We start from the raw sequence: 24,606 nt of genomic DNA on the forward strand, positions 1-24,606 counted from the left end.
AGAACTTAATTTAGCTGGGGGGTAAAACATGTAAATGGAAAAGTAAATACAAACAATATGCAAAATAAAAGCTAAGTAATTTTGGGATGTGGGATGTGGGATAGTGCTATCAACTGGAAGGATCAGAAAAGGATCCTTTAAGAGGTGGCACTTGAGTTATAGTTCCAAAAGTTGTGTATTCAAAAAAGTAGAAATTAGGAAAGGGGGACATTTTCAGCACAGGAAATCGCTGAGCAAGGGCTTGGAGGTGGCAACTCAAAACTTAGCTCTTCTACTTACTATCTGCATGACCTTGGGCACTTGCCCAACTTAGCCCCTCATTATCACACAGTGATCTGGTTCCCTTTCAGCTTCAAATCCAGGATCCCATGATCCTCAGTCCCTAGATATGTTTTTTTCCAGAAAAAAATTATAGGACTACCACAACATCGATAGGGGATCCTGCAGGCTCAGCCCCATAGCCTTTTAGGTGGACATCTAGGAAGTTGAGAACCATAGTCCTTCAATAGAGCTGAGGACTAAGTGAGTATGTGATATCTGGCTCCATCCACAATTAATGGCTATGGCAGGTGCCCATGCATGAAAAGGCACTATGGAAGTGTGTGGAGGAGGTTGGGAGGGAGGGTGTCCTACAGCTATAGCTACCAACTTCATGCTATGGTATCAGCTGAGACTTGATTTTCTTAATGAACTAATATCTCAAGGAAATATCATTCTAATATGTACAAATCATATCTCTAGCATAGGTGCTTTTAAGTTGTTTTATGAACTTAAAAAAATGACTTTTCAATATAATTGATTTCGTTTGTGACTCTATATCTTTTATTTTATTAATTGAACAACATTATTCCAAAATGGGATCCACAGACTTCACCAGATTGCCAAGGAGACCATTACACAAATCAAAAGGTGAAGAACTCCTGCTCTAGAATATGCCACTTGCATCCATTCTCTATCCAAGGTACCATTTGTTCTACAGAAAATGTGGCACTTTCAGAAAAAAGACTTTCTGTCTACATGAGCTCTCAAAAACAGACTGTCTCAGATAGGAGTTAACATTTTTTTAGCCAAATCTTAGAAAGTTTTTTTAAAAAAAAAAAGTGATATTTAGCCACTCATCAGCATTTCATCCAGGAGCCAGTTCACAAGGACAATGGGAAAAAGAGAAATTAAGTACTTTCTACAATGCTACATTGTTCACCTATGTAAGTACTGGGTCAGGTTCTTTCCAACAGTTTGCTAAAACTACTCTGCACTCTGACCTTGGGAGATCATTTTCAACCAACATGTATTCCCCACATGTGTTTATCTAATACAGTAGTCTCAAACTCAAATAGAAATGGGTCCCACTAACCCACACATCCCTGCAGGCCACACATTGACTTAGAAAACAACAAATTAACATTATTTATGTTTTATTTTTTAATCTTGTTAAATATTTACCTATCATATTTTAATCTGGAAAAGCTCTTGGTTAGTGGCCTCCATGTCTCTAGTCTAGTGGATCTATCAGAAATTCAACAAATGACAAACCTAGATGAATTCAAAATAACACCTGAAGAGCAAATACCTGAGTTACAAGTATGTAAGAGGGTAAACAAGAAAGGACCAAGGTCCAGCAGATGTATTCCTGGTGTGGTTTTAAGTTGAAGTCAGCAAACTCAAAAATTAAAAAAAAACCAGCATAGAATTTCAATGGAAAGTTGAGGAAGATAACACATTCATGATGTGTGTGTTAGCGGCGAGGGTGGTATTTAACTCAATTTGCCTTCTAAGAGAAATTAAGTACAGACTCAGCTATTTGTCTAGGTTTTTCTTCTTGAATGACTGCTGTCAATCCCAGGGATATGAGATGAATTTTGAAGTCAGGATCTCCATTTTTAAGACATTTCCAAAGCAAAGCAAGAGAGCACTAAGTGATATGAGCCCTGCCTCTTTGTGTCATCAAATTACATTTCCTTTCTTTCAGGCTGTGATTCTCAATCTGCCATCATGCCAGAGAAGAAAAATATCCATCTGATTGAAAACAAAGACATTGGCAGAGCATCTGTGGTCTTCTTGTCTTGGTCCCAACTTCACAATCTAAAATGACTAACAATGATCCCATAAAAGTCACCTAATGCCAAGGGCAATTTCTTTCCTGACATTTAGTTGTAAATGTTAAATTTTGTAAAAAGATTCTTATTTAATTTTGCGTTCCTCATGATCATTCAGATGATAAATGCTGAGTAAGCTTAATGTCACTTGTGGATTCTCCTACATCAGAAAATGTATATGTACCTGAAAGAGAGGACAAGCAAATTATTTAACCACATGAGCATCCAATGGGCTGAAATGCATAGTATAAGCCAACAGTATTTTTTCATGGTTGTGGAACTGAACTCTGGGCATTAAGCATAGGTATGGATAAAATGTTTGGCCAGTCAACACCAGTTCAATGGTGTCATGATAGACACTGGCTTATCTGACACATCCCTTTTGAGTATAATGGCTCATTGTCTTTCTGTACATTTATGTCTATATTCATAGATAGATATAATTATGTAATAATATCTGTACATATTATAGATAATATCTGACTTTCTCAGAAAATTATGTCAAGGAGATTAGATAAAATGGGATTTTATACTTTTCATAAATCTGATTTTTCCCTTCAATACTAATTTAAGAGACTTTGGTCAGAGTCTGGCTGCATTTTTATCCCTCAGAGTCAAATTCACAGATTTTGCATCAGTAATCAACTGATATTTATATAGCACTTGGATTTGTAAAACAATTGGCATGTATCACTGTGTATTATCCTCACGGAAACTTGCTGAGGTAGATACTATACATATTACTTTCACTTTGTAAGTAAGGAAAATGAGGAATAAGGAAGACAAATAACTTGACCAAAATTACATAGGCAATGAAGCAGCAAGCTACAACAGAAATAATATCGTTTCTGCAATCAGAGGACATAGGTTCGAATCCTACCTCTAATAATGCTTCCTATTGTTATGTTTCTGGGCAAGGTACTTGCCCTCCCTGTGCCTTAAGTTTCCTCTTCTATTAAGAGAAAAGGGTTATTAAAGGAAAAAAAATAGTAATAATGTATTCTGTGATTAAGCTCAAATTTGCCAGAAATATTTTTTTTAAATTCAATTCAATTAATCTAAAATTTCTGGCTTGGAGAGAAAGATGTCCAAACTGTCATAGTCTATCATGACTTCTGACAAGCCTCTTTTCTCCTAGAATATTCTAGGTAGTATTTACAGGAATCTCTTAACAAAAAATAGAATTAAATATGTTAAAATATAGTTTGCTGTTCACATTCCAGAGTAATCACCACTCAATTTCTTCCTGCATCACTTCCCCTAAATAGTTCCTTCCTGTGATCAGTATCTTAACTTAAAATTTAAAGAGAATCCTTGATAACCAGGGAGGTCATGAAGCCAATCAATCACCTCAGGTGAGTCTTTTAGCTTGGTCATTATAATGTAAAGACAACACATGCCATAAAATTGTAATGACCAAGCTAGAAGAATCACGAGAATGCACCTCCCCTATTACTTTGCAAAGATAGGGAGCTAAGAGTGGGGAACACTGCATATAATGTCAACATTTTTAATGCTTTGGCTTGTTTTGTAAAACCATTCCCCCCACCCCATTTATTGATTCTTTCTTATAAAGAATTGTACTCTGGAAGGAAGTATAGGGAAGGATACATTGGAAAATATAGGTACTCTAAAAATGAAATACATCGAAAAAGTTACTTTTAAAAGTAAAAACATTGACTTTATCTTAATTTATTAGGGAAATCTAATATATAAAACAGCTCCCAAAACCATTTTAGCATATTACTTCTGTGTGATTTCTATCATCTATTTACAGGTGATAGAATATGTGTATTTGTATGCACATGTGTATATATACATACATATGAGGCAGCTAGGTGGCACAATGGATAGAGCGCTGGACTCTATGAAGAATTAGCTTCCTGAGTTCAAATCCACATTCAGACACTTCTTAGCTGTGTGAGCCTGAACAAGTCACTTAACCCTTTTTACCTCAGTTTACTTGTAAAATGAGCTGGAGAAGGAAATAGCAAATCACTCTAATATCTTTGCTAAGAAAACTACAAATAGGGTCACAAAGAGTTGGACATCACTGAAAAATGACAACAACATACCTATCTATGCATGTGTATTTATCTATATACAATCACATACATATGTGTGCATGCATATATACATATGTGTATGTGGTTATAAGTGCAAATATAAATATGTACACGCATGTCCATTCGATGACATATATTCATATATACATACATGTATTTTGTATTCTCTCTCTCTGTCTCTCTCTCTCCATTCAGCTAAGCTTCAGCTTCAGCTGTGATACTCTCAACTTTATAAGGATTAGACAGCTAGCTGTTATTTTGTACCTAGTTGTGTGTTGTCTCCCTGATTAGACTAAGCTTCTTGGAGAAGACAGTTTTTTGCCTTTCTTAGAATTACCAGCACTTAAACAAGTTCCTAGATACTTGATATATGTTCATTGATTGGCTAGGGAAAAATAAAAGATCTGGTGTTTTAGAGAACGTTAGGTTCAATAGGAGTTAATAGGATAATGTGATAGCTGAGAGAGGGATCTTATGCTGCTTTGAGAAGCATAGGTTTTAGAAATATAGAGTAGATGTTGCAAAGGGGAAAATTTAGAATTAATGTAAGAAGGAAAAAAGTTTCCTAAAAGTTATCTTTCCTGAAATGAAATGAAACTGCCTTGAAAAGTGAGTGGTAGATTTTTCTCTCCTTGGAGTTCTTTGTGCAAAGGTTGAATGGACATTTGTCAGTTTTGTTATGGGTGGGGAGGGGAATATTCCTTTTACCTGTGGGTTGGACAAAATGGTCACTAAGGTCCTTGCAACTCTCAAATTCTATGATTCTGTAGATTAAGAGATAGTTTGCTTCAAAATTTCTTTACACAATACCATTGATATCCATCCTTCCTCTAGCATACCATCCCTTTAAAAAATCCTGGGATCATTTGAACTCACCTTTTTGGTGAAATGGGTTAAATGTCTTCAGGAAGTTGGGTCCCACTGCTAGATCTGATGCATTCTGCAAAAGAAAAAGAAAACAGTATTTTAAAAAAATAACATTTCCTTCTTTCTCTCATTTTCCTTCTCCTAGTTTTCCTTCTCCTCTTTCTCTATTTCTCCTCCTCCCCATCTTCCTTCTTCTTTGGCTTCCTCTTCTTCTTCCAGTTCTTCTTTAAAGGAAGATGAGGAGGAAAAGGAGAAGAAAGGAAAGAAAAGGACTCATTAATGATACATTTTTAGTGGTAGTCTATGTATCTCAAGTATTTATATTAATAACCCTTTACTACATCTCTGTTGCACATTAATCTCTTCTTCTCAAGATACTAAATGCCTAAAGACATTTTCCTAAGCATGTCCTTGAATTTTTATACACACTAGAAGGAGGCTTTTTAAAAAAGCAACCAAGTTTTAGGGAAAATACTATCATTCTTTTCTGTGGCTTGTTTTCATATCAACAAGTAAAACCATTTATAAATTGTCTCCTGTATTACTTAGTTCTAGAGAATCCTAGGAAATATCTGCCAAATCCTTGCTTTCCTGAATCCTGAGAATACTTGGACAGTATTGAGACAGCTTGCAGACACTTTTATATTTTTGACAATACTCTTGTCAGCACTTTTGACATTTTATTTTTATTTGCCAGAGATAACTTTTTAGAGCTATCATTTTAGATTTTGAAACTAGTCAACTGATTCTTTGTGCATTGTCATCAGGTGATAAAAACATCGTCTTTGAAGACACCATCATGAAAATATATTAAAAGAAACCATGAAAACATCTTGACCTTATACACTGTAATTTTCCCTAATTATCAAATGCTATATATATTTTAAGTATTTATTATTAATACAACAATCAGTGGACTACTTAGTAATGAGGGTTGTCTAGAGATATAAAAATGAAACTCCTCTGATCCCTTGTAGTGATCCACAAATCATTCAAACAGAGGTCTTTTGATTCTAAAACCAGTACTTTTTCTACCATACCATATTCCCTTTCCACAAGACAAACCACAAATTGATTTACTAATGGGACTCTACTTTGAAAAATCTCATTAAGAATATGAGTAAGCACTGGTTTGGACTTTTATGTGAAAGCATTGAGTGAACCCCAGACTCTGAGGTATGATTTAACTGGCTCAGACTGTTCTGAATTGAACATCCCTTTTAACTGGACCTATAAGAAGAAGAAAGTAACTCTATCAAGGATGATCTGAGGGGATACTGAGAGAGCTAGGCACAGACAGATTGGAGAAAGAACCCCTCTCCACAACCCCTGTCTTGGAACAAAGATATGCTGTATAGTTGCATGTATTAAGAAGAATCACCCACATACTCAAGAGGTGGGAATGAGAGGCTTCTCAAGCACATCATCTCAGGAGAGAATAGAACCACATGACCGTGGTTTGTGTCTAGAAGAGGAAAGAGTTTCTGAACTCAGCTGTGGAAGTACAGGGCTATATATAACCTTTCAGCATGAGAGATGGTAGCTGTGATGAGGGGAGCTGTATCGCCATTGGTAGAAGTTTCTAAATCCTTTCTACTTAAGGAGTAGGATCGTTTAAAGGAAAGAACATGGAGTCATGAAACTTGAGTTCAAATTTCAATTCTGCCACTTTTTATTACCTAAGTAACCCTATTCAAATCTTTTGACTACTTTAGGCTTCAGTTCCCTGCAAAATGGGGTGAGTGGGCTAAGTTCCCTTCTCATTATAAATCCTTTGATTCTGTAAGAAATACTTTTGAATTGAATTTCAGGTGAATGGGCATATTCTTTGACTTCCCTAGAGGCAGTATGATATAGATGAAAGAACATTGGATTTAGACTCAAAAGACATGAATGCAAATCCTACGTCTGCTGTTTACTATCTTAGGGACCTTCAACAAGTTTCTTAACCTCCTGGGCCTCAGTTTCATCACCTGATGATGAAGAAGACTATTATTCTATATATAACAACAATTAATGTTTAATTATATTATCATAATATAATTAGATACAACTAATATTTAATAATGGGGTAGCTAGATGGCATAGTGGATAGAGTGCTGGGTCTCAAGTCAGGGAGGCTCATCTTCCTAAGTTCAGATCTGACCTCAGATACTTACTAGATGGGTGACTCTAGGCAAGTCACTATTTGTCTCAGTTTCCTCATTTGTAAAATGAGCTGGGGAAGGAAATGGCAAACCACTCCAGTATCTTTGCCAAGAAAACCCTAAATGGAGTCACAAAAAGTTACGTATAACTGAAGAAAAATATTTAATTCTATGGTCATAGAATTAAATATAATGAATAAATATAAATAGTATTATATTAACTAATATAATAACAACCATAATGAAGATTTATAGAGTGCTTTGAGGTTTGCACAGCAGTGTACGTATGTTACCTCATTCAATACATATATGTGAATTGCTATAATTACTAAACTTCTGACTTTTCATGACTCCACACTGGATGCTCCTTTTCAGAAGAAATTCCTATGTCTGTATAAGAAAGGTCCACGAAGACCCTTCCTGCAATCGTACATCATTATGAGAAGTTACCTTCATTGGCTGCATCGATGATGAGCTTATCGGAAACATCTTCTTAAGCAGAAGTTGGCGAATCTAGGAGGTCAACAGAGAATATATGAGATAAAATACAAACATAAGTTTGTTAGTACTTCTTAGGTACTTTAACTTTTATAGTCTTTGAGAAGGAATTAGGATTGTTAATCTAGAGAGTTAGTCTAGAGAACTGGACTAGAATCATCTAGGTAATTTAGAGATGAGGAAACTGAGGTCCAGATAAGTTGTGACATGCCCAAGATCCCATAGATGGTAAATATCACAGCTGGGATTAAAAAGCCAGGGGAGAATTTCTCTGCATAAAGGCAGATCAGTCTTTATGGGCAGTCATTTTCTTATCTTTTTTAAAAAATATTTATAAATAGCTTTTGTTTTTACATCATTATCCATTTCCCAAAATATCTTTCCCCTTTTCCCCTTCCTGAGAGCCATTCCTTAATATAAAGAATACAAAAGTAAGGGGGAGGGGAGGAAGCCATTTAGGAAACTAAGGAATCTAACACATTACTAGTGTCGCATTTTAGGCAGAGTTGTACGCTTGTGCAAAGAAGGAAATGTGTAGTCTCAGTAAGGAATAAAGTAATGAACTGGGAATCAGAAAGATCTGATTTCAAATCATTTGCTTACTGTATGACCCTGAGCAAGTCATTTACCATTTCTGAGACTCAATTTTTTCATCTGTAATATGAGGGGATTAGACTGTTAACACCCTTTCTACTGTAAATCTGTGATTCTATAGTTCATATCTCTTCTGAGGATGTCAAACCCCATCATTCTAATTAGTTTTGATTGCTTTATGTCCATTCAATTTAAGTTGTTGTAATCATTTCATATAATGTTCTCTTGATTTGAGAATTTTCAAAAATTGCATTATAAATGGTCCTGTATGATACTGCCGCTAGGTGGCGCTATAGTACATAGAGTAATGGACCTGGAGTCAGAAAGATTCATATTCCTGAGCTCAAATCTGGCCTCCTATACTTAGCTAGCTGTGTGACCCTGGGCAAGTCATTTAACCATTTGCCTCAGTTTCCTTTTCTGTAAAATGAGCTGGAGAAGGAAATGGCAAACCATTTCAGTATCTCTGCAAGAAAACCCATATAGGATCACAAAATGCTGGTCAGGACTAAAAACAACTGACGGACAGCAACAAAAAATGATACTGTAATCTAGCAGTTACTGTTGGGTTCTTTTGTGTCTTATGTTAGAGCTACTATTGCTGGAAGGGACCTTAGAGCTCACCTAGTTCAATCCTATCATTTCCCAGATGAGGAACTTGAGACCCGGGTTGGCAGGTGACTTTGGATGATAATGGAGAAGAGTGATCAGTGGAGGAAAAAAAGGATGTACGTACCTTACTATCAAAAAGCATTCCAAAGCATAAGATGAAAAATCCCTAGAAAATAAAAAGGAAATAAACCACAATTCATTTGTTTACCCTTTTCCAAACAGACTTCTAAAGACCTACAAAGTTTGATCTCCCTCTATTCTCTTGGATCTGTCCTAACCCACTTCCTTTGGCCAGATGTTATGCTTGGATAGAAAGGTATTGGATCTCACATAGTATTCTGTAATATATATTATATATACGTTATGTACATATAACGATTATGTAACTATATATAACTATTTTATGCACTTATTATGATTAATTTTATATTAGAATTATTTGTGTGTTATCTTTCCTTGCTAAATTGCAAGCTTCACAATCCTATCTTGTTTATCTTTATCACTCTCCTAGTCCCTGGCACAGAGTGTTTGTCCTTCGTTGCCAAAGAAGACCATGCCATCAGAGAAATGATGACATGACTTGCACTTGACTTTCTTCTGAGTAAGGAAGGGTTGTGCAGGTCACCAGCCTCACTTCTCCTCCAGAGCCATCTGAATCCAGTGACCAGATATTCATCAGGATGACTGGAGATGACCCAGGATGAGGCAGTTGGGGTTAAGTGACTTGCCCAAGGTCACACAGCTAGTGAGCGTCAAGCGTCTGAGGCGAGATTTGAACTCAGGTCCTCCTGACTCCTGCACTGGTGCTCTATCCACTACACCCCCTAGCTGCCCCCACCCTGGCACAATGCTATGAACACAGAATAGGGACAGAGTGGGCTGACTGAGACCATGATTGTATATAGATATAGAGAATATTGATATAACTGTATCTATATTGATATAGAGATGTAGAGAATACCAGGATGAAGGAGTTCTTTCAACCAATGCATGTTGTGTGCACTGTAATTTATAGTCATATAGCTTTATAATAATATAATGTATAACATGTACAATATAATATAGAATAATATATAATTTATACTCATACAGCCATAGAATCCTGATGGTATCATCCCAGGAAGCAATGTGTGTGGAAATCCTACCTGGCAATTACTTCTACATGGTCTGCAAGCCTGTACCCTACTGATACTCCTCAACCCACTCCCCATCAGGTTCCTTGTCAATCAAACCTGCCCCAGGTACAGTTTTAAAGGGCAGCACTTAGCACTCCAACTTATACTGATAAATTAGAGAAGGGAGGAAGATGGGGAGGAGCTGGTTGCTACTTTTAATTATGGTATAGCTTGGACCTGTCAAAAATGGAATAGTCCTTTACATATAGTAGACACTTCAGAAATTTTGAATTATTGAATTGATTATTGGTGTCTTCCATAACCGCACTGACATGAGTCAGGCTCCATCCATGCCACACCCATGGGAATCCATCTAGCTGGTTGCCTAAGAATCTTCCCTAATACCCCAGGAGTTCCAAAATACTTCCCATCCCTAAATTCTCTAATTCCTTCTTGATTTTCTTCCTGATGCTTTGTTTCCATGGCAAAAGTTTTATGAAGGGATCCCTTCATTTTACCCCTCAATTATCAATGCCTTAATTTTCTCTTCAGTGCTGTGTTCCACAGTTTAAATGAGACACAGAAAGCTGAGAGAGCGTGTAGAGTGTTAAGTAATAGCGATGTAAAAATGCAGTTCAATGGATATTTATTCATTGCCTTTAAATGGAATATATGTAAAATAGTTTTTCTTTAAAAATTATATATATTTTTCCTAGCAAAGACAAAGCTCAGGAGAAAAGATGCATAAGAACACAAATTTCAACTATTTCAACAAAGCAAAAATCACCCAAATCAAGGGAAGTGTCTTAATCATCAAGAGGCACAATTTAGGCTAGATATATAGAAGACCCTCCTGAAAATGTTGGAGTTCTTGAAGTGGATTAGTGCAGGAGATGGAATTTCCTATTTGGGAGTAAGGGCAAGAGGTAATTTTATATGTTTTTGCCATCAGTTTCGCCTGTAAAAAAAAAATTACCTTTCTGGATAGTTTGATCTACAGGAAGATAGACTGGGTGGCCAGCTGAAGTTATGTTTCTTACCTCTGTGTCTTTATATCTTATGATTTCTGTTAGGCCATGTTTATAATAAGATTCTTATACCTGAACTGTATACTATCATTCTCACCTGAAATGCATTGAGCAGGGCAAATATTATATGCCAAGCTAGAGACTGGCTGTCAGCTATTGTTCCTACGCCAAATCCCCAAGTGAGCCCGAGCAAGGGCGTTAGAATGACTATCGTCTTTCCAATGCGGATGGTGGTAACCTTGTCATCTCGACTCAGCTTTTCTCCGATGGTAGGCCTCCTCAGCTTAAGTAAGACCACCAGCACCACCATCAGATTCACAGCCACGATGGTCAGAGCTGGAACAACAAAGGCTAAAAGTGGCTTGGCATCCTCTGACCAGTTGAGCCAGCACACATCTCTCCTTCGGTAGTTATTGTTTGGTTGTGTGGCAGCAATGGTGATGATGGTTATAAGGAGAGGGCAACCATACCCAAGCGAGAAGCCAATGGCCATCATGGTGGGCATAGTCATGTAATGGAAAATCAGAACTATTCGATAGACCATCAAGATGCCTAATGTCAACATCCAAAAGAATAAGGAAAGATAGAAAAAGTGAGTGAAAAAAATAGCAGCTACACAAACTCCTGAGTCATTTTTCTGGGCATCAGAAATAGCCGCAATGATAAACCAAATGTCAGCTATCAAAAGAGAAAGGGCCACATTCACCATGCAAATGTGGCGGGTGTGAGAGGTTCGGTTTTTCTTGACCTGCTTCCAGAACATAGCCTCGATCACCAAGCATAGGATCAAGCTCACAATGGAGACACTGAGTCCCACATAAGTGATCCACTTCACCACAGGAATGATGGTAGGAGGGACATAGCGTGACATTAGGATGGAGAAGGAGGTCAGATGGGTACATCTACACATTACGGTGTCATGAGTTTCATTCAACAATTGGCAGCCATCCTCATTCCATTCCAAGTGTCTGAAGTCCCAGAATACACAATATGGCTTGCTCAGGTTGGAGTCTATCTTGGAAAAAATCAGGAAGACTTCATTTAATGTATAGTTTGGGATAATGGTTGATATCACTGGCCCATTAACTGTAGCATTTTTCTTTGAGGTGCTGGGGAGTATGCTTCCTAGAGTTAGAGAGGCCATACTTATGATAGCTTGAGGAAGGGCTTTCTGGAACTGGTCTTTGCCTATTGACAATATCCCTCTGACAAGCTTAGAACTGTTTTCCTGTAAGAATTCTGCCTGGTAGTTATAACCATCCTGTTTCTGGCTTGCTGTTGCTAGAATCCCATTCCAATTAATGAATTCTCCTGAAAACGTCAGAGGCATGATTTTAGAAGGAACCAGAATGCTGATGTTTTCTAGTGTCTCTAGAAACTGTGAGCTGGCATCCTGTTCTTCCTGTAGCAAAATCGTCCAGTTGCTTATGGCTGTAGAATTAAGAAGATGGTTGGCTACACTTAGGAAATTCTGAAATGCAAAGTGGGAATTTAATTAGTATTTTGAAGGAACGAGAAGAACTATTACAAGCACATGAAAAATGAACATAGAATTGCCAAAGCTATGAGTAGGAATTTTTGTGCCCAGGGCAAGGACCATTAACCTTGTCTGTGAGAAGATGTACATCTCCCTCCTGGACCCTGATTTGATGCCATTTCGGGGAAACTGCTCTGTTTAGATAGAGGAAGTCAGGGTAGGAGAGGAACTTCCTCCATACTTGCTATCTAGTACCTTCTTATTTTGACTAATCTTTCTTGTTAACATGGTACTGAGCTTTGTTGTTTCTATGATGTTGAAAGGATTGTGAAGTGCTGTTATAATTCTTTATAATTTGGGCCCTGGGGAAAAACCACAATTGCTCTGCCTTAGTTTTGTCCCTGAGAATAATGCTCAGTCAGAGGAAAGGCATAGCTAAGGGAGAAATCAGTGGCCATCATGATGAGCATAGTTATGCAATGGAAAACCAGAGCTCTTACATAGACCATAAAATTCACAATATAAAATCTACCAATTCAACTTGATGTGTACAACAAGAACTTTGGGCTGAGTGGCTGACATCAGCAGAAACAAAGGATTGTTTCCAGGACTGATGACACTAGGTTTCCTATGAGGACACTGAAGATTCAGCAGATGTGAAGGAGGGGATATACATATGGAGGGGACATGAGTACAGTGTGCTCATCACACTGAGGCTGCAGTGGTGACTAACATATTACTGAGACCATAGCTGAATGATTAAGGTGGGTCTTGAAATCCTTTTCCCATATTGCACTCATTTTACTAGCAAATTCATGATCTCTTTATTAATGTTTCAGTTTGTGTTTATTCACATTTCCATGTTTACTGCAGTTAAGACAACAAAAATCCATGCTAACTGGGAATGCACACTGTGAACATTTTGGATTTTCCTAGAGCTTGAGGAATTGAGTTGAAGCATCTGATTTCCACAAACTCTGTCTTTTGTCTTTTAATCCCTATATGTTTCTCTCTCCTGCAGATATCTCTGTTTATAACCACTGCCCCTGCATTGCCCCATTCTTTCAAGCCTGTTCGATTGCTTATCTGGTTGTTTCTTTGATCTCAGTGTTCTGGAGACATATCTTTCCATTGTCCCCTTGATGTTATTCTAGGAAGTGAACATAAGTTGTACAAATTTAGAATTTAGGTAAATTTTTTGGGGTAGGCAAGCACATTTTTTTATTTCTTTATTGTTTTCCATCTTTCATACATTCATCTGTATTAGGACAATGAGGCTCAGAGAGATCAAATAATTTGTCCCAAATCACAAAGGTAGTAAATCTCAGAGGCAGGATTTGAACCCAGGTCTTTAAGACTTTCAGCATTTTGTCCACTTAACCAATCTTGCTTTGAACAAGGAATGGTGACTCCAGCTCTCTGTCATGTGACATATAGACAGTCAACTTAAAGCTAGTTCTAATTCATTTCTGAGCCCCAGAGTTTAGATCCTGAATTCTTTCCCTATGATGAAGAAAGTGGTTAGCCTCTCTGTGATTTCTTTAGGTTGCTATAACTTTGTTGAATAGCTCTCAACTGTACTCATTTAAATGAACATTTGGGGTGAACATTTTCAAACACATAGGACCAGATACCTTTGCTGTTGGGGCTGAGAGTTGGACATGGCTGGAGAAGGACAGAGATGAAATCTGTCTCAGAATTGAGACCACAGATCCTAAGCTCCCAGCTGTGGTGGATGGACTTTTTTGAATGATGGTGACAAGCTCTTGCATCGTGGTGGACACAGTTGCCTCAGTGATGTTGCCTTGAATTGCACTGAGATTCTAGAAAAGGATAGTCAAAGTTTTAGAAAATAAGGTAATACTTACTTGACATCCAAGGTCCGTAAGATTTGTTGACTGTCATCGACAAATTAAACTGAATTCCTTTAAACAAGCACCTACTAAGAACAGGTCACAGGGGATGGAAACACACACACACACACACACACACACACACACACACACAGACATTTAAAAAACAGTCTCTTCCCTCAATGGGCTTACGTTCTCCTATTTTTATTGCAAAGAAAGTGTTATACATGCTTTCAAGCATCACACAAATACCATTTCATTTTTATGATTCCCCTACTTTAAAGTTTTCTTGTTGAGAATTACATAATCTAATTCAATTCAATTTAGTTCAATACCACACTTTGTCAAATACTTATTCAGTCTCTACTATGAACAGAAGATTCAACTAGATGGGGGGAGCAGAGATGAAAGTCCTCATGAAGCTCATAATCTAGTAGGGGAACACATAAGAAAACAGAAGGATGCAAAACCAATTGTTATGTGGGTCTGTTTGTGTCTCCGGTCCTCCATGTGAGGCCTGGGGCAGATTTTATTTGCTTCATTGGTTTCTCCGTTTTGCTTCCTGTCCAAGGCTCATTTCTATGACCACTGAGCCATGCTTTCTTGGTTAGCTGGTATGAGCAGGCACTCCCTTCCAGGCAACTAGAAACATCCAAAGGAACCCAGTTCCTGCACTCACTGGTTTCCCCTTCCCTTTAGTGAACAGTGCCATTATTCTGCATTGAACATTAAACACTGAAGTGTGTCAAGATCATTTCTTACCCTTGCCCTCTACCTGTTCTAGTTTAACCAAGTGTAAACCCTTATCTGAGTGCACCTGTAGGCCTCACGCAGGAATGGCTTTAGTGAATTTATAAAAGAAATCTACCACAGATAAATTTGCCTCATTATCAAGGTCTTTGTACCCATAGTTCCTTAAATGTTGGGTTTTCTTTTTCCCTTTAATTCTTTTTTTAATTCCTTTTTTTCAAGAACCAAGCATTTTTTTCTTTCCTACTTCCCTCCTTCCTCACTGAGGATGGTGGTGAGGGCCAAAAAATGAAAGGGAAAAAAAAGGAAAACTTTGTTACCCCTTTAATTTTTTCTTGGCCTCCTCATTCTTGACTATCTTCTCAACCAAGTTTCTTATTCATTCAATCATTTATTACACCTATTTTCTACAAAACTTTTCTGCTGGGTATGGAGAAAGATACAACCATAATAAAGATTGTCATCTGAAGCTCTCTATCCTTGACCACGGTAACACCAATGAAAAAGGGGAAAGGAAGAAGGGCCTATGTGCCATCTACTGAGCTAAGTGCTTATCCCTTTTATATAGTTGGTGAAACAGAGCCAGATAGCAGTCAAATGACTTGTTTAGGCTCACTCAGCTAGTAGGCGTCTAAGGCTGGATTTGCAGTCACATCTTGGTGACTTCAGGCTTAGTGTTCTATCCACTGTCCCACACAGGTAATATGAGCCTTGTATGCCACTACCAGGCTTCATCCTGACCTTCAGTTGGTATGTGATTCTGGATTTCTGGTTATCTGCTTTGCTGGTGATCTCCTAACCTAGCTTAGACTTCCTCCCCTCCAGAACTCCAAGTATCAACTTCCAACCTTGTCTCTGAGGCTACTCTGAGGATAGGGCAGCTAGGTGGTACAGTAGATAGAGCACCAGTGCAGGAGTCAGAAAGACCTGAGTTCAAATCTCACCTTAGACACTTGACACTCACTAGCTGTGGGACCTTGGACAAGTCACTTAACCCCAATTGCCTCATCCTGGGTCATCTCCAGTCATCCTGATGAATATCTGGTCACTGGATTCAGATGGCCCTGGAGGAGAAGTGAGGCTGGTGACCTGCACAAAACAAAGTCAAGTGCAAGTCATGTCATTATTTCTCTGATGGTATGGTCTTCTTTGGTAACGAAGGATGAACACACACTCTAAGGATGATCTAGGCATTGATAAGAGGAAGGGAAGGGAAAAGAAAGGGGTAAGTGTTTCATGGTGCCTACTGTGTGCTAGTCATTATGCTAAGAGCTTTTTACATGCAACTGGGAAATAATACAGGTAATGGGGTATAGAAATCTATCTTGCCCTTCAAGAAAGTAAAGGAAAAGGGGATAAAGGTGGGGGAGGATGATAAAAGGGAGGGCAGACTGGGGGAAGGGGTAAGCAGAACACATACCATCTTGGGGTGGGGGAGGGGAAAGATGAGAGAAAATTTGGAACACAGAATCTTGTGGAAATGAATGTTGAAAACTAAAAATAAATAAATTTAAATCTTAAAAAAAAAAGACAAATATTGCCTCTTTGAACTTCATAGTGTGACCCTGCACACTATTATTATGTCAACTTTACAGTTGAAGAAACCGAGACAAACAGAGATTAAATGATTTGTCATATAATTAGTAAGCATCTTAGGCTGAATTTGAACTCAGATCTTCCTGATTCCAGGCCCCCTCCTCTTTCCACTGTATCATCAGCTGCCTCAATAAGTTGTTGCTTTATGCTAAGCGCATTCTATTCAGAAGGACTCTGAAATGGATTTACTTGTCTCTTAGAATGCAAGCTCCTTGATACCAGAACCATTTTCATATTTGTCGTTGTGTCCACAGTGCCTGGAACCTAGCAGGCAGTTTTTCACTGCTCACTGAATTAACTGAAATACTTTGACCCCTACTGAGGACAACCAGAGTTGTCATATTCACTGAGGGCTGTTCAGTGATGAAACCCAAACATGGGATAAACCCTATAATGTGGAAATACTTGACCTTCCTCAGTTCCTCCAGCTGAAGGGGCACACACGTTTCCTTGACCAGTTGCCATGATGAAAAGTGACATCTGGCAGTGATGTTTCCCATGTAACCAGCGCTGCAGGGCAGGGTGTACTGGTCGTTCTCAGAACCAAATCCAAAGATGATGCTGTCACAGTCAGCTGGGCAAAAACAGAAACAAACAGGGCTGGGGAGGGCAAGAGAACTGGAGCTGAAATGTCTGGTCCCCAAATATATGCAAGTCTCCTAAGAGCTGGCTCATGCTTTCAAAACCATGTAGCTATAGCTGTCCTTGAGGTAAGTCTAAATGGCACAGTGGATAGAATGCAGAGCCTTGAGTCAAGAAGACTCATCTTCTGAGTTCAAATCTGGCCTCGGACACCTTCTAGCTGTGTGATCCTGGGCAAGTCACTGGACCCTGTTTGCCTCAGTTTCCTCATGTATAAAATGAGCTGGAGAATGAAATAGAAAACTGCTCCAGTGTCTTTTCCAAGAAAACCCCAAACAGAGAATCAGATATGTCTAAAATGACTAAACAGCAAAAATAACAACAGATCTAGAACCATTCTTTCCTCCATGTTGTTTCTCCCTAATGTCTTCACTGATCCATTTGATGTGATCATTAAATATTCAAAGTTGGAAGGAAACTTCATAGACCTTCTAGTCCAAATCATGGCTATCCAGGAATCTTTTCTACAATATCTAAGACAAGTGGTTATTTGGCCTTCATTTCAAGACTTTTACTGGGGACGAGCCCAGTGGATTCAAAGTAGAATGAGGCAGCTCATTCTACTTTTGGCCAGCTCTAACTATGAGGACAGTTAGGTGGTGCAGTAGCTGTGTGTCTCTGGACAAATCATTTCACCCTGTTTGCCTCAGTTTCCTCATATGTAAAATAAACTGGAGAAGGAAATGGCAAACCACTCCAGTATCTTTGCCAAGAAAATCCCAGATGGGGTCTGAAAGAGTCAAACATGACTAAAACTCAACACAACAATAGCAAAATCTTCTCCTTAGTTCTGAATACTTATTTAAATTTGTCTGAGATAATATCAGAGATTTTGGGGTTCTAGGTCACACTATCACTTATATTGAGTTTCCAGTTCTCTATACTTCCCTCCTCTCTTGATCTTTCCTCCATGCAGGCATCACATACCTTCCCCAATACTCTTTTCTTACTCTAGATGCTTATTCTATGTCCTGTTGTCCTTAAATGATTGTCATTTAACCCCTTCAACCTGAGGTGTAACTTCTTCATGAGTTTTTACATTAATAAAAGTATTTTTTGAAAACCTCAATATTTTTGTGACCCAAAGAAATATAGCTAACTAAAGTGATAACGTGGATGGTTATTTTGATGTTTGGGAAGCAAGGCACTCTCTTTAGCTGAGAAAACATGTTGTTGTTTAGTTGCTTTCAGTTGTGTCTGACTCTTCATGACCCCATTTGGGATTTTCTTGGCTAAGACACTTCAGTAGTTTTCTATTTCCTTCTCTAGCTCATTTTACAGATGATGAAACTGAGGCAAACATAGTTAAGTGACTCACCCAGGGGTCACACAGTTAGGAAATGTCTGAGGCCAGATTTGATCTTAGATTTTCCTCACTCCAGGCTAGCACTCTGTCTACTGCACCACTCAGCTGCCCAAAGATTTAGAGGTGGAACAGAATTCCCAAGATCAAATAATTTAAGCCCCTTATTTTACAGGTGAGAAATCTGAGATTTGTAAGTAAAATTAAGTGACACGCTCAACGTCATATTAAAAAGTGAATGGCAGAGCTGGGATTTGAACTCCAGACCCAGCTCTCTTTCCACTGTACCGTACCACTTCCCCAGATCGCATTCAAATCCAACTATTTATTTTCTTTAGTGGAGACAAAAAAAGGTAAGGCAAATTAGGGTTTGAGAGTTCAAGTAACAAAGACTGAGAGAAAAAGGGTCTTAGAGAAATGAGTAAGTTGTTTGGGTTCAGATTTAGTTCAGTCATCTCCTGGGAAAGAAGAAAAGTTAAGTATTCTCAACATGGTCTCCTTAGGGGCCACATATATCCCTGTCACTATTATGCAATCATTCCAACCACAGTTTCAACGATACCATTGTTCTTCTGCATGAGAGATAAATACCACATCAGTGAGTAGCAAACGTCTGAATGAGTCAGTGGAGCCCAGAAAGTATCAGTCATCCTAATCCAATCAAGAGGAGCAACTGGTTCAAGGAACTAATGGCATGCATGGTGGGGGTCAGTGGTATCAGCCTTCAGTATAAAGGGGGAAGAGGGGACTTATCCATACATAAGGATACCTGGGGGTCATATATTGACTTAGTTTTAAAATGTGATATTAACTAGGTTTTATAGTATTTTTATTTATTTGCTATTTCCTAATTACATTTTAATCTGATTCCCTGCCACACTGAGGAATGTTGAATCTTAGATTAGACATTTCTGCAGTAGGCCTTTAATAAGTATTTGCTGTGTGAATGAATGAGAAATGCTACACAATCATAAGGTTTTATCTTCCCATGTTTCTATGAGTAACAGTAGAGCTCATGTATACAAAGGTATGATGATGATGATGATATGTAAAAGGTATGATGTTTGACTAGGCAAGTCACTTAACTTGTGTGGGCTTTCATTTCCTTATCCATAAAAGGAATGAGTGTGACTACATAGCCTTGAAGGTCCCTTCCACCTCTTTGATTCCCATAAACAAGCAAAGCAAATCATTGTACAGAAGACTGAGAAATAGCATTACCTTTTCCAAAAACTCTGAAAGAGCTTTCTTCTATTAGATAGTACTTTTTAAGGTTTGATTTCACCGTTCCAGAGACCTGCATGACAGCAGCCAAAAGCTCAGATGTGTTGCTAGAACCAACGATTTCAAATCCGACAATAATGCTTCCTGCCCTAGAAGGATCACATGGGAAGAACAACCAATGTGAAACAGAGAATGGGGTAGCATTAAAACATGATGGAACTAGTATAAGGCAGATGGGCATTTGTCCCAGGTGCTTCTGTTTAGGGGTTGTAATTCCTCTCCGCAGAGATGCTTCCTTCCTTGTAGCAGAGTGTTGGTCGTGCATTCAATCGCCTCTTTTTCCCACCCCTTGAGCTGCCACTTTCCAAGTTCATATGGCCATCCTGATCTTCTGGGTCCTGTGCACCCAGTAGGAGAAAACAATGTCTCAGGAGGCCCCATCAATGAACAAGCTACTGGGATCAGCAGGTGAGATTGGCTTCAGGGACAGCACATGCTGGCTGCTTCAAAAAAGCCCTTCCCACCCCTATGTCCATAATAAATTCAACTCTAGCCATCCCCAATCCCTATTTGGCCCTCCCTTCTATTCCAGAACCTTCTTCAATGACTGACAAAATCCCCTTCATCTTTGCATCTTCTGGTGCTCTGTACAGTCCTCTTGAACATACCAAATCATATGATTCCAACATCCATCTCAAGGTAACTTCTCTATGACTGGCTGCTGCTTCTCTCATGTGCCCTGATACTCAGAGTCAGGAGAAACAGCTGATACAGTCCTTGTTCCCTAGAGCTACTTTCAGACCTTCTCCCTTCTCTCATTGACAAGTCTTTCTCTTCCTCAAAAGGCCGCTCTGTCCTGTCCAAATCCTTGTTGCTGCTAACTTTAAACTTGCAGTTCACAGTCAATAAGTTCAGTAACTGACTCAAAGTCTTCTCCAGTGGAATCAAACTCAAATAGGAAAAGGAGCCACTAATCCATACATGACTACTAGGTGGCAGAGTGGGTAGAGTGACAGGCATGGGGTCAGGAAGACTCATCTTCTGAATTCAAATCCGGCCTCATACACTTTCTAACTGTGTGACCTTGTTTGCCTTAGTTTCCTCATCTGTAAAATGACCTACAGAAGGAAATGTAAAACCACCCCAGTACCTTTGCCAAAAATAATCCCAAAAAACAAAGAATCAGATATAACTGAACAACAACAAATCCATATATGAGGACCTCTGCAGGCAAGATATTGGCTGTTTTACAATGTATGTTAGCTAGGTTTTATTGTATTTTAATTTATTTTGTTAAATATTTCTCAGCTTCATTTTAATCTGGTCATGTACCTGTGGACCCTGTATTTGACACCTGTCTCCACACCAACCTCTGCCTCCTTTGAATATCCTGCTTTCGCAGTTTTCACTTTTCTGACTCCCCCCTGTCTTCAGTCTACCTCAAAAGGACAGGACATTTCATTAAACCTCTCCCTGACCCCACTGAATTTGCTCCAGGTGCCAGGATTCCTAGTTAATGAGATGTCAATAGATATAGTCACTGGGATCACCCAACTAAGATGAACAATCTTTTCTCAGTTGTATTTCCTACTCAATAACTACCTACATTGTCTCAGTATCTATACTGCCCTGCTGAAGGAACGCTATAATCAAAGAACTCTTTCTTCTGGATTAATAGGTCTTTGAAGCAACCTGGTAGAGTTGTTAAAATGTTGGCTATCAGGACATGTGACTCATTGTCCCAGTTCTGGCATAAACATGCTGTGTGGCATTGAGCAGTTCAATTCAATTAACCTAAGCCGCTATTTGTTAAATGCCCAATAAAAGCTGTATTGTTGTGGTTGTTCAGTCATTTCAGCCATGTCTGACCTTTTGTGACCCCAAAGAGTGGTTTGCCATTTCCTTCTCCAGCTCATTTTACAGGTGAGGAAACTGAGGCCAACAGGGCTAAGTGATTCACTCAGGGTTACACAACTAGTAATTGTCTGAGGCTGCATTGGAACCCAGATCTTTCCAACTTCAGGCTCATTGTTCCATCTCATAAGCATTGTAGTAGGAGCTTTAAACAGAAAAGTCGATCTGACATATTTTCTTCTTTTAAAAAACTTATAATTGAGTAGCAAAAATCACCTAGTTCCTCTGTGCCTCAGTTTCTCCACTTGTAAATGATGAGGTTCCCTTCTGGCTATAATATTCTAAGAGATTCCCATATTTGTCTGCTGATCTCTTTAAGCTGTTTTAGTAATTTATCAAGAGTCTTTCAACTGTGCTTCAGTTCTTAAAGGTATTTTAGCTTGAGATACAATTCAATCAATAAGCATTTATTAAGCACCTACTACATGCTGGGTATTGGAGATACACAAACAAAACTGAAATGGTCCCCGATAACAAAGAGCTTCCAGTCTATTGCTGAGAAACAATGTATACAAAGATGGGTCAATATATAATATATTCAGAAAAGATGGGTCAATATATAATATATTCAGAACAGGGAGGGTATTACCAAGGAGGATAGGAGGGAGGGCAAAATAGACTTCCTGTAGGAAGTAGCACTTTAGTTGAGCTTTGACGTTAGGAACTGTATGAGGTAGCATTGAAGAGGTTATGAATTCCAGGTATAAGGGGCAGCTAGTACAAATGAACAGAAGTAGGAGATGGCCTACAGTGTGGCTGGAATGTAGAGTAAGTCAAGAGGTAATGGATAATAGGCCTCACAATGTAGGCTGGAGTCAGATTGGAAAGAGCTTTAAATGTCAAAGTTTACAATCCCTTATGAGGATGAGATGGAGAGGAACTTCTGAATATGGATGTGTGGCCGAAGATCAATGTCATATATAGTAAGGCAGGACAAATAGCAAATTGATGAAATATCTTTCTATCATGAATTAGATAGCCCTGTAGTTCAACTCCTTTCATTTTATAGATGAGGAAACTGAGGCACAAAGAAGTTAAGTGGCTTACACAAAGTCACCCAGTTAGTAAACGGGTGATACTTTAAATAGCAAGAAATGTAAATCCTCTAGGGGATTGTAAATTTAAATATCTAGTGTAGTTAGCTCTCCAGGCTATAGGTCAGAGATCAGCCTTGAATGGCAAGGCAAATGACAGTATGGTGCAAGATCTGTTGAAACTTTAAATCTTTGATGTTATGATTTTAAAAACCTCTATGCCTTATCTTCCTTGTCCCTCTCCTGCTGGACTTTCCCATTTTACAATATATCATAATTGTTTCCATAATACCAGAATCCAGGTCTTATACGTCTTTGTGTCCTTTTGAATACTTAGCACAGGCTTTTACAAACAGTAGACACTTCATAAATGCGTGATGGATAAATGAATGGATATGTAGGTGAATGTACAAAGGAACAAAGAAATATTTGAAAGAATGACCTCTTATCAAGTTCTGTAAAATTGTTAGGGAATACAATCGACATTTTGCAGCCTGTTATGCAATCCAGGGGCCTACCCTTCCAGGGTTGTTGTGTTACTTACCGAAACTGGGTGACACGAACAAAATCAAAATCCGGAACCCATTTGTAGGCTTCCTTAAGCTGGGAAAGAGAACAGAGGACAATAGTGATCTCATCCCCTTTGCCTGGGAAAGAAATTTGAGCAACCAGTGGAGACAGACAGGAAATTAACTAGATGAACATGAAAGGCCTGAAAAGAGAGTGGGCAAGATCTTGAACTCAAACAAGCAAAACAAACAACAGTTGTCCTTTCATATGTGTATATGTACATACGCATATGTATGTATAATATGCATGTGTGTATACTTATGTGCGTATATACACATGTGTGTGCATGTGTGTTTGTATGTATGTGTGTATATATGCACACATACACCCCCCCACACACACACACATATTTTATTTTAGGGTTATAGAAAGAATGAGCCAATAACAGTCTAGGATCAAAGATGAATTTAGTTTAGATGGTGGGTACTTCTACACACTCAGGCTGAACCCCTTTCCCCTGATATAAGGAGGTAGCAGTTTTCACCTTATGATTAAATTAAATTCTAGAAAAAGACTTTGGCAGATAACTTGGATGATCCTGACTTCCATTACTTAAGATCATATTTGAATCGTCCTAAATTGAAGAAAATCCAACTAGTGATTTCTGAAGATTTCCATGAGAGATTTCATAATTTTCCTCAGTATTTAAGTTCAGAACCAGAATTCCTGTCTGGGGAATAGTCTTCCATACAAAATCACATTATCCTAAAGTAAGAAAATACCTCAGAGATCATCTTGGGCCTAGGAGTGGGGAACCTGCAGCTTTGAGGCCTAAAGGGTGGCCCTTTGACTGAATCCAAACTTCACAGAACAGATCCCCTTAATAAACAGATTTGTTCTGTAAAACTTGAACTCAGTCAAAAGGCTGCACCCAAGGACTTAGAAGGTAACATGTGGCCTCAAGGCCAAAGGTTCCCCATCCCTGATTCTAGGCCAGCTCATACCTGAGAGAAGGATACCTTGTACAGTATTCCTGATAAGCACTTGGTCATCCAGCTCTCTGCCTGATGGGGAGCTCACCATGTCCTGAGGTGCCCCATTGCACTTTTAGACAGTACAAATTGTTAGGATGCTTTTCCTCATATCAAGAAGAAATCTGCCTATAAGCAACTTCCTTCCATTGTTCCTACTTCTGTCCTCTGGAAAGAAACAGAACAGTACGATCCCCCTTCTATGCGACTATCTTTCAAATACATGAAGGCAGTTACCGTAAGTCTTTT

General features: G+C 38.6%; 1 protein-coding gene across 4 annotated transcripts in view; it reads right to left on the bottom strand.

The window, feature by feature from the left end:
- Positions 1 to 795: 795 nt before the first annotated feature.
- The window catches only part of ADGRF1 (adhesion G protein-coupled receptor F1), a 66,618-nt gene continuing 42,807 nt past the window's right edge, over positions 796 to 24,606 (bottom strand). For all 4 annotated transcript variants that reach the window (XM_072642377.1, XM_072642376.1, XM_072642379.1 and 1 more), the window contains 9 exons: positions 23,361 to 23,419; positions 19,866 to 20,017; positions 17,110 to 17,273; positions 14,135 to 14,323; positions 11,121 to 12,494; positions 9,005 to 9,046; positions 7,627 to 7,689; positions 5,039 to 5,102; positions 796 to 2,280 (listed from right to left, as the gene is read on the bottom strand). In XM_072642377.1, coding sequence (XP_072498478.1) covers positions 2,207 to 2,280; positions 5,039 to 5,102; positions 7,627 to 7,689; positions 9,005 to 9,046; positions 11,121 to 12,494; positions 14,135 to 14,323; positions 17,110 to 17,273; positions 19,866 to 20,017; positions 23,361 to 23,419 — 2,181 coding nt within the window. In that variant the 3' untranslated portion in view covers positions 796 to 2,206. The remainder of the gene's footprint in view (positions 2,281 to 5,038; positions 5,103 to 7,626; positions 7,690 to 9,004; positions 9,047 to 11,120; positions 12,495 to 14,134; positions 14,324 to 17,109; positions 17,274 to 19,865; positions 20,018 to 23,360; positions 23,420 to 24,606) is intronic.

This window comes from Notamacropus eugenii, chromosome 2 (genome assembly GCF_028372415.1).
Source record: "Notamacropus eugenii isolate mMacEug1 chromosome 2, mMacEug1.pri_v2, whole genome shotgun sequence".
NCBI lineage: Eukaryota > Metazoa > Chordata > Mammalia > Diprotodontia > Macropodidae > Notamacropus > Notamacropus eugenii.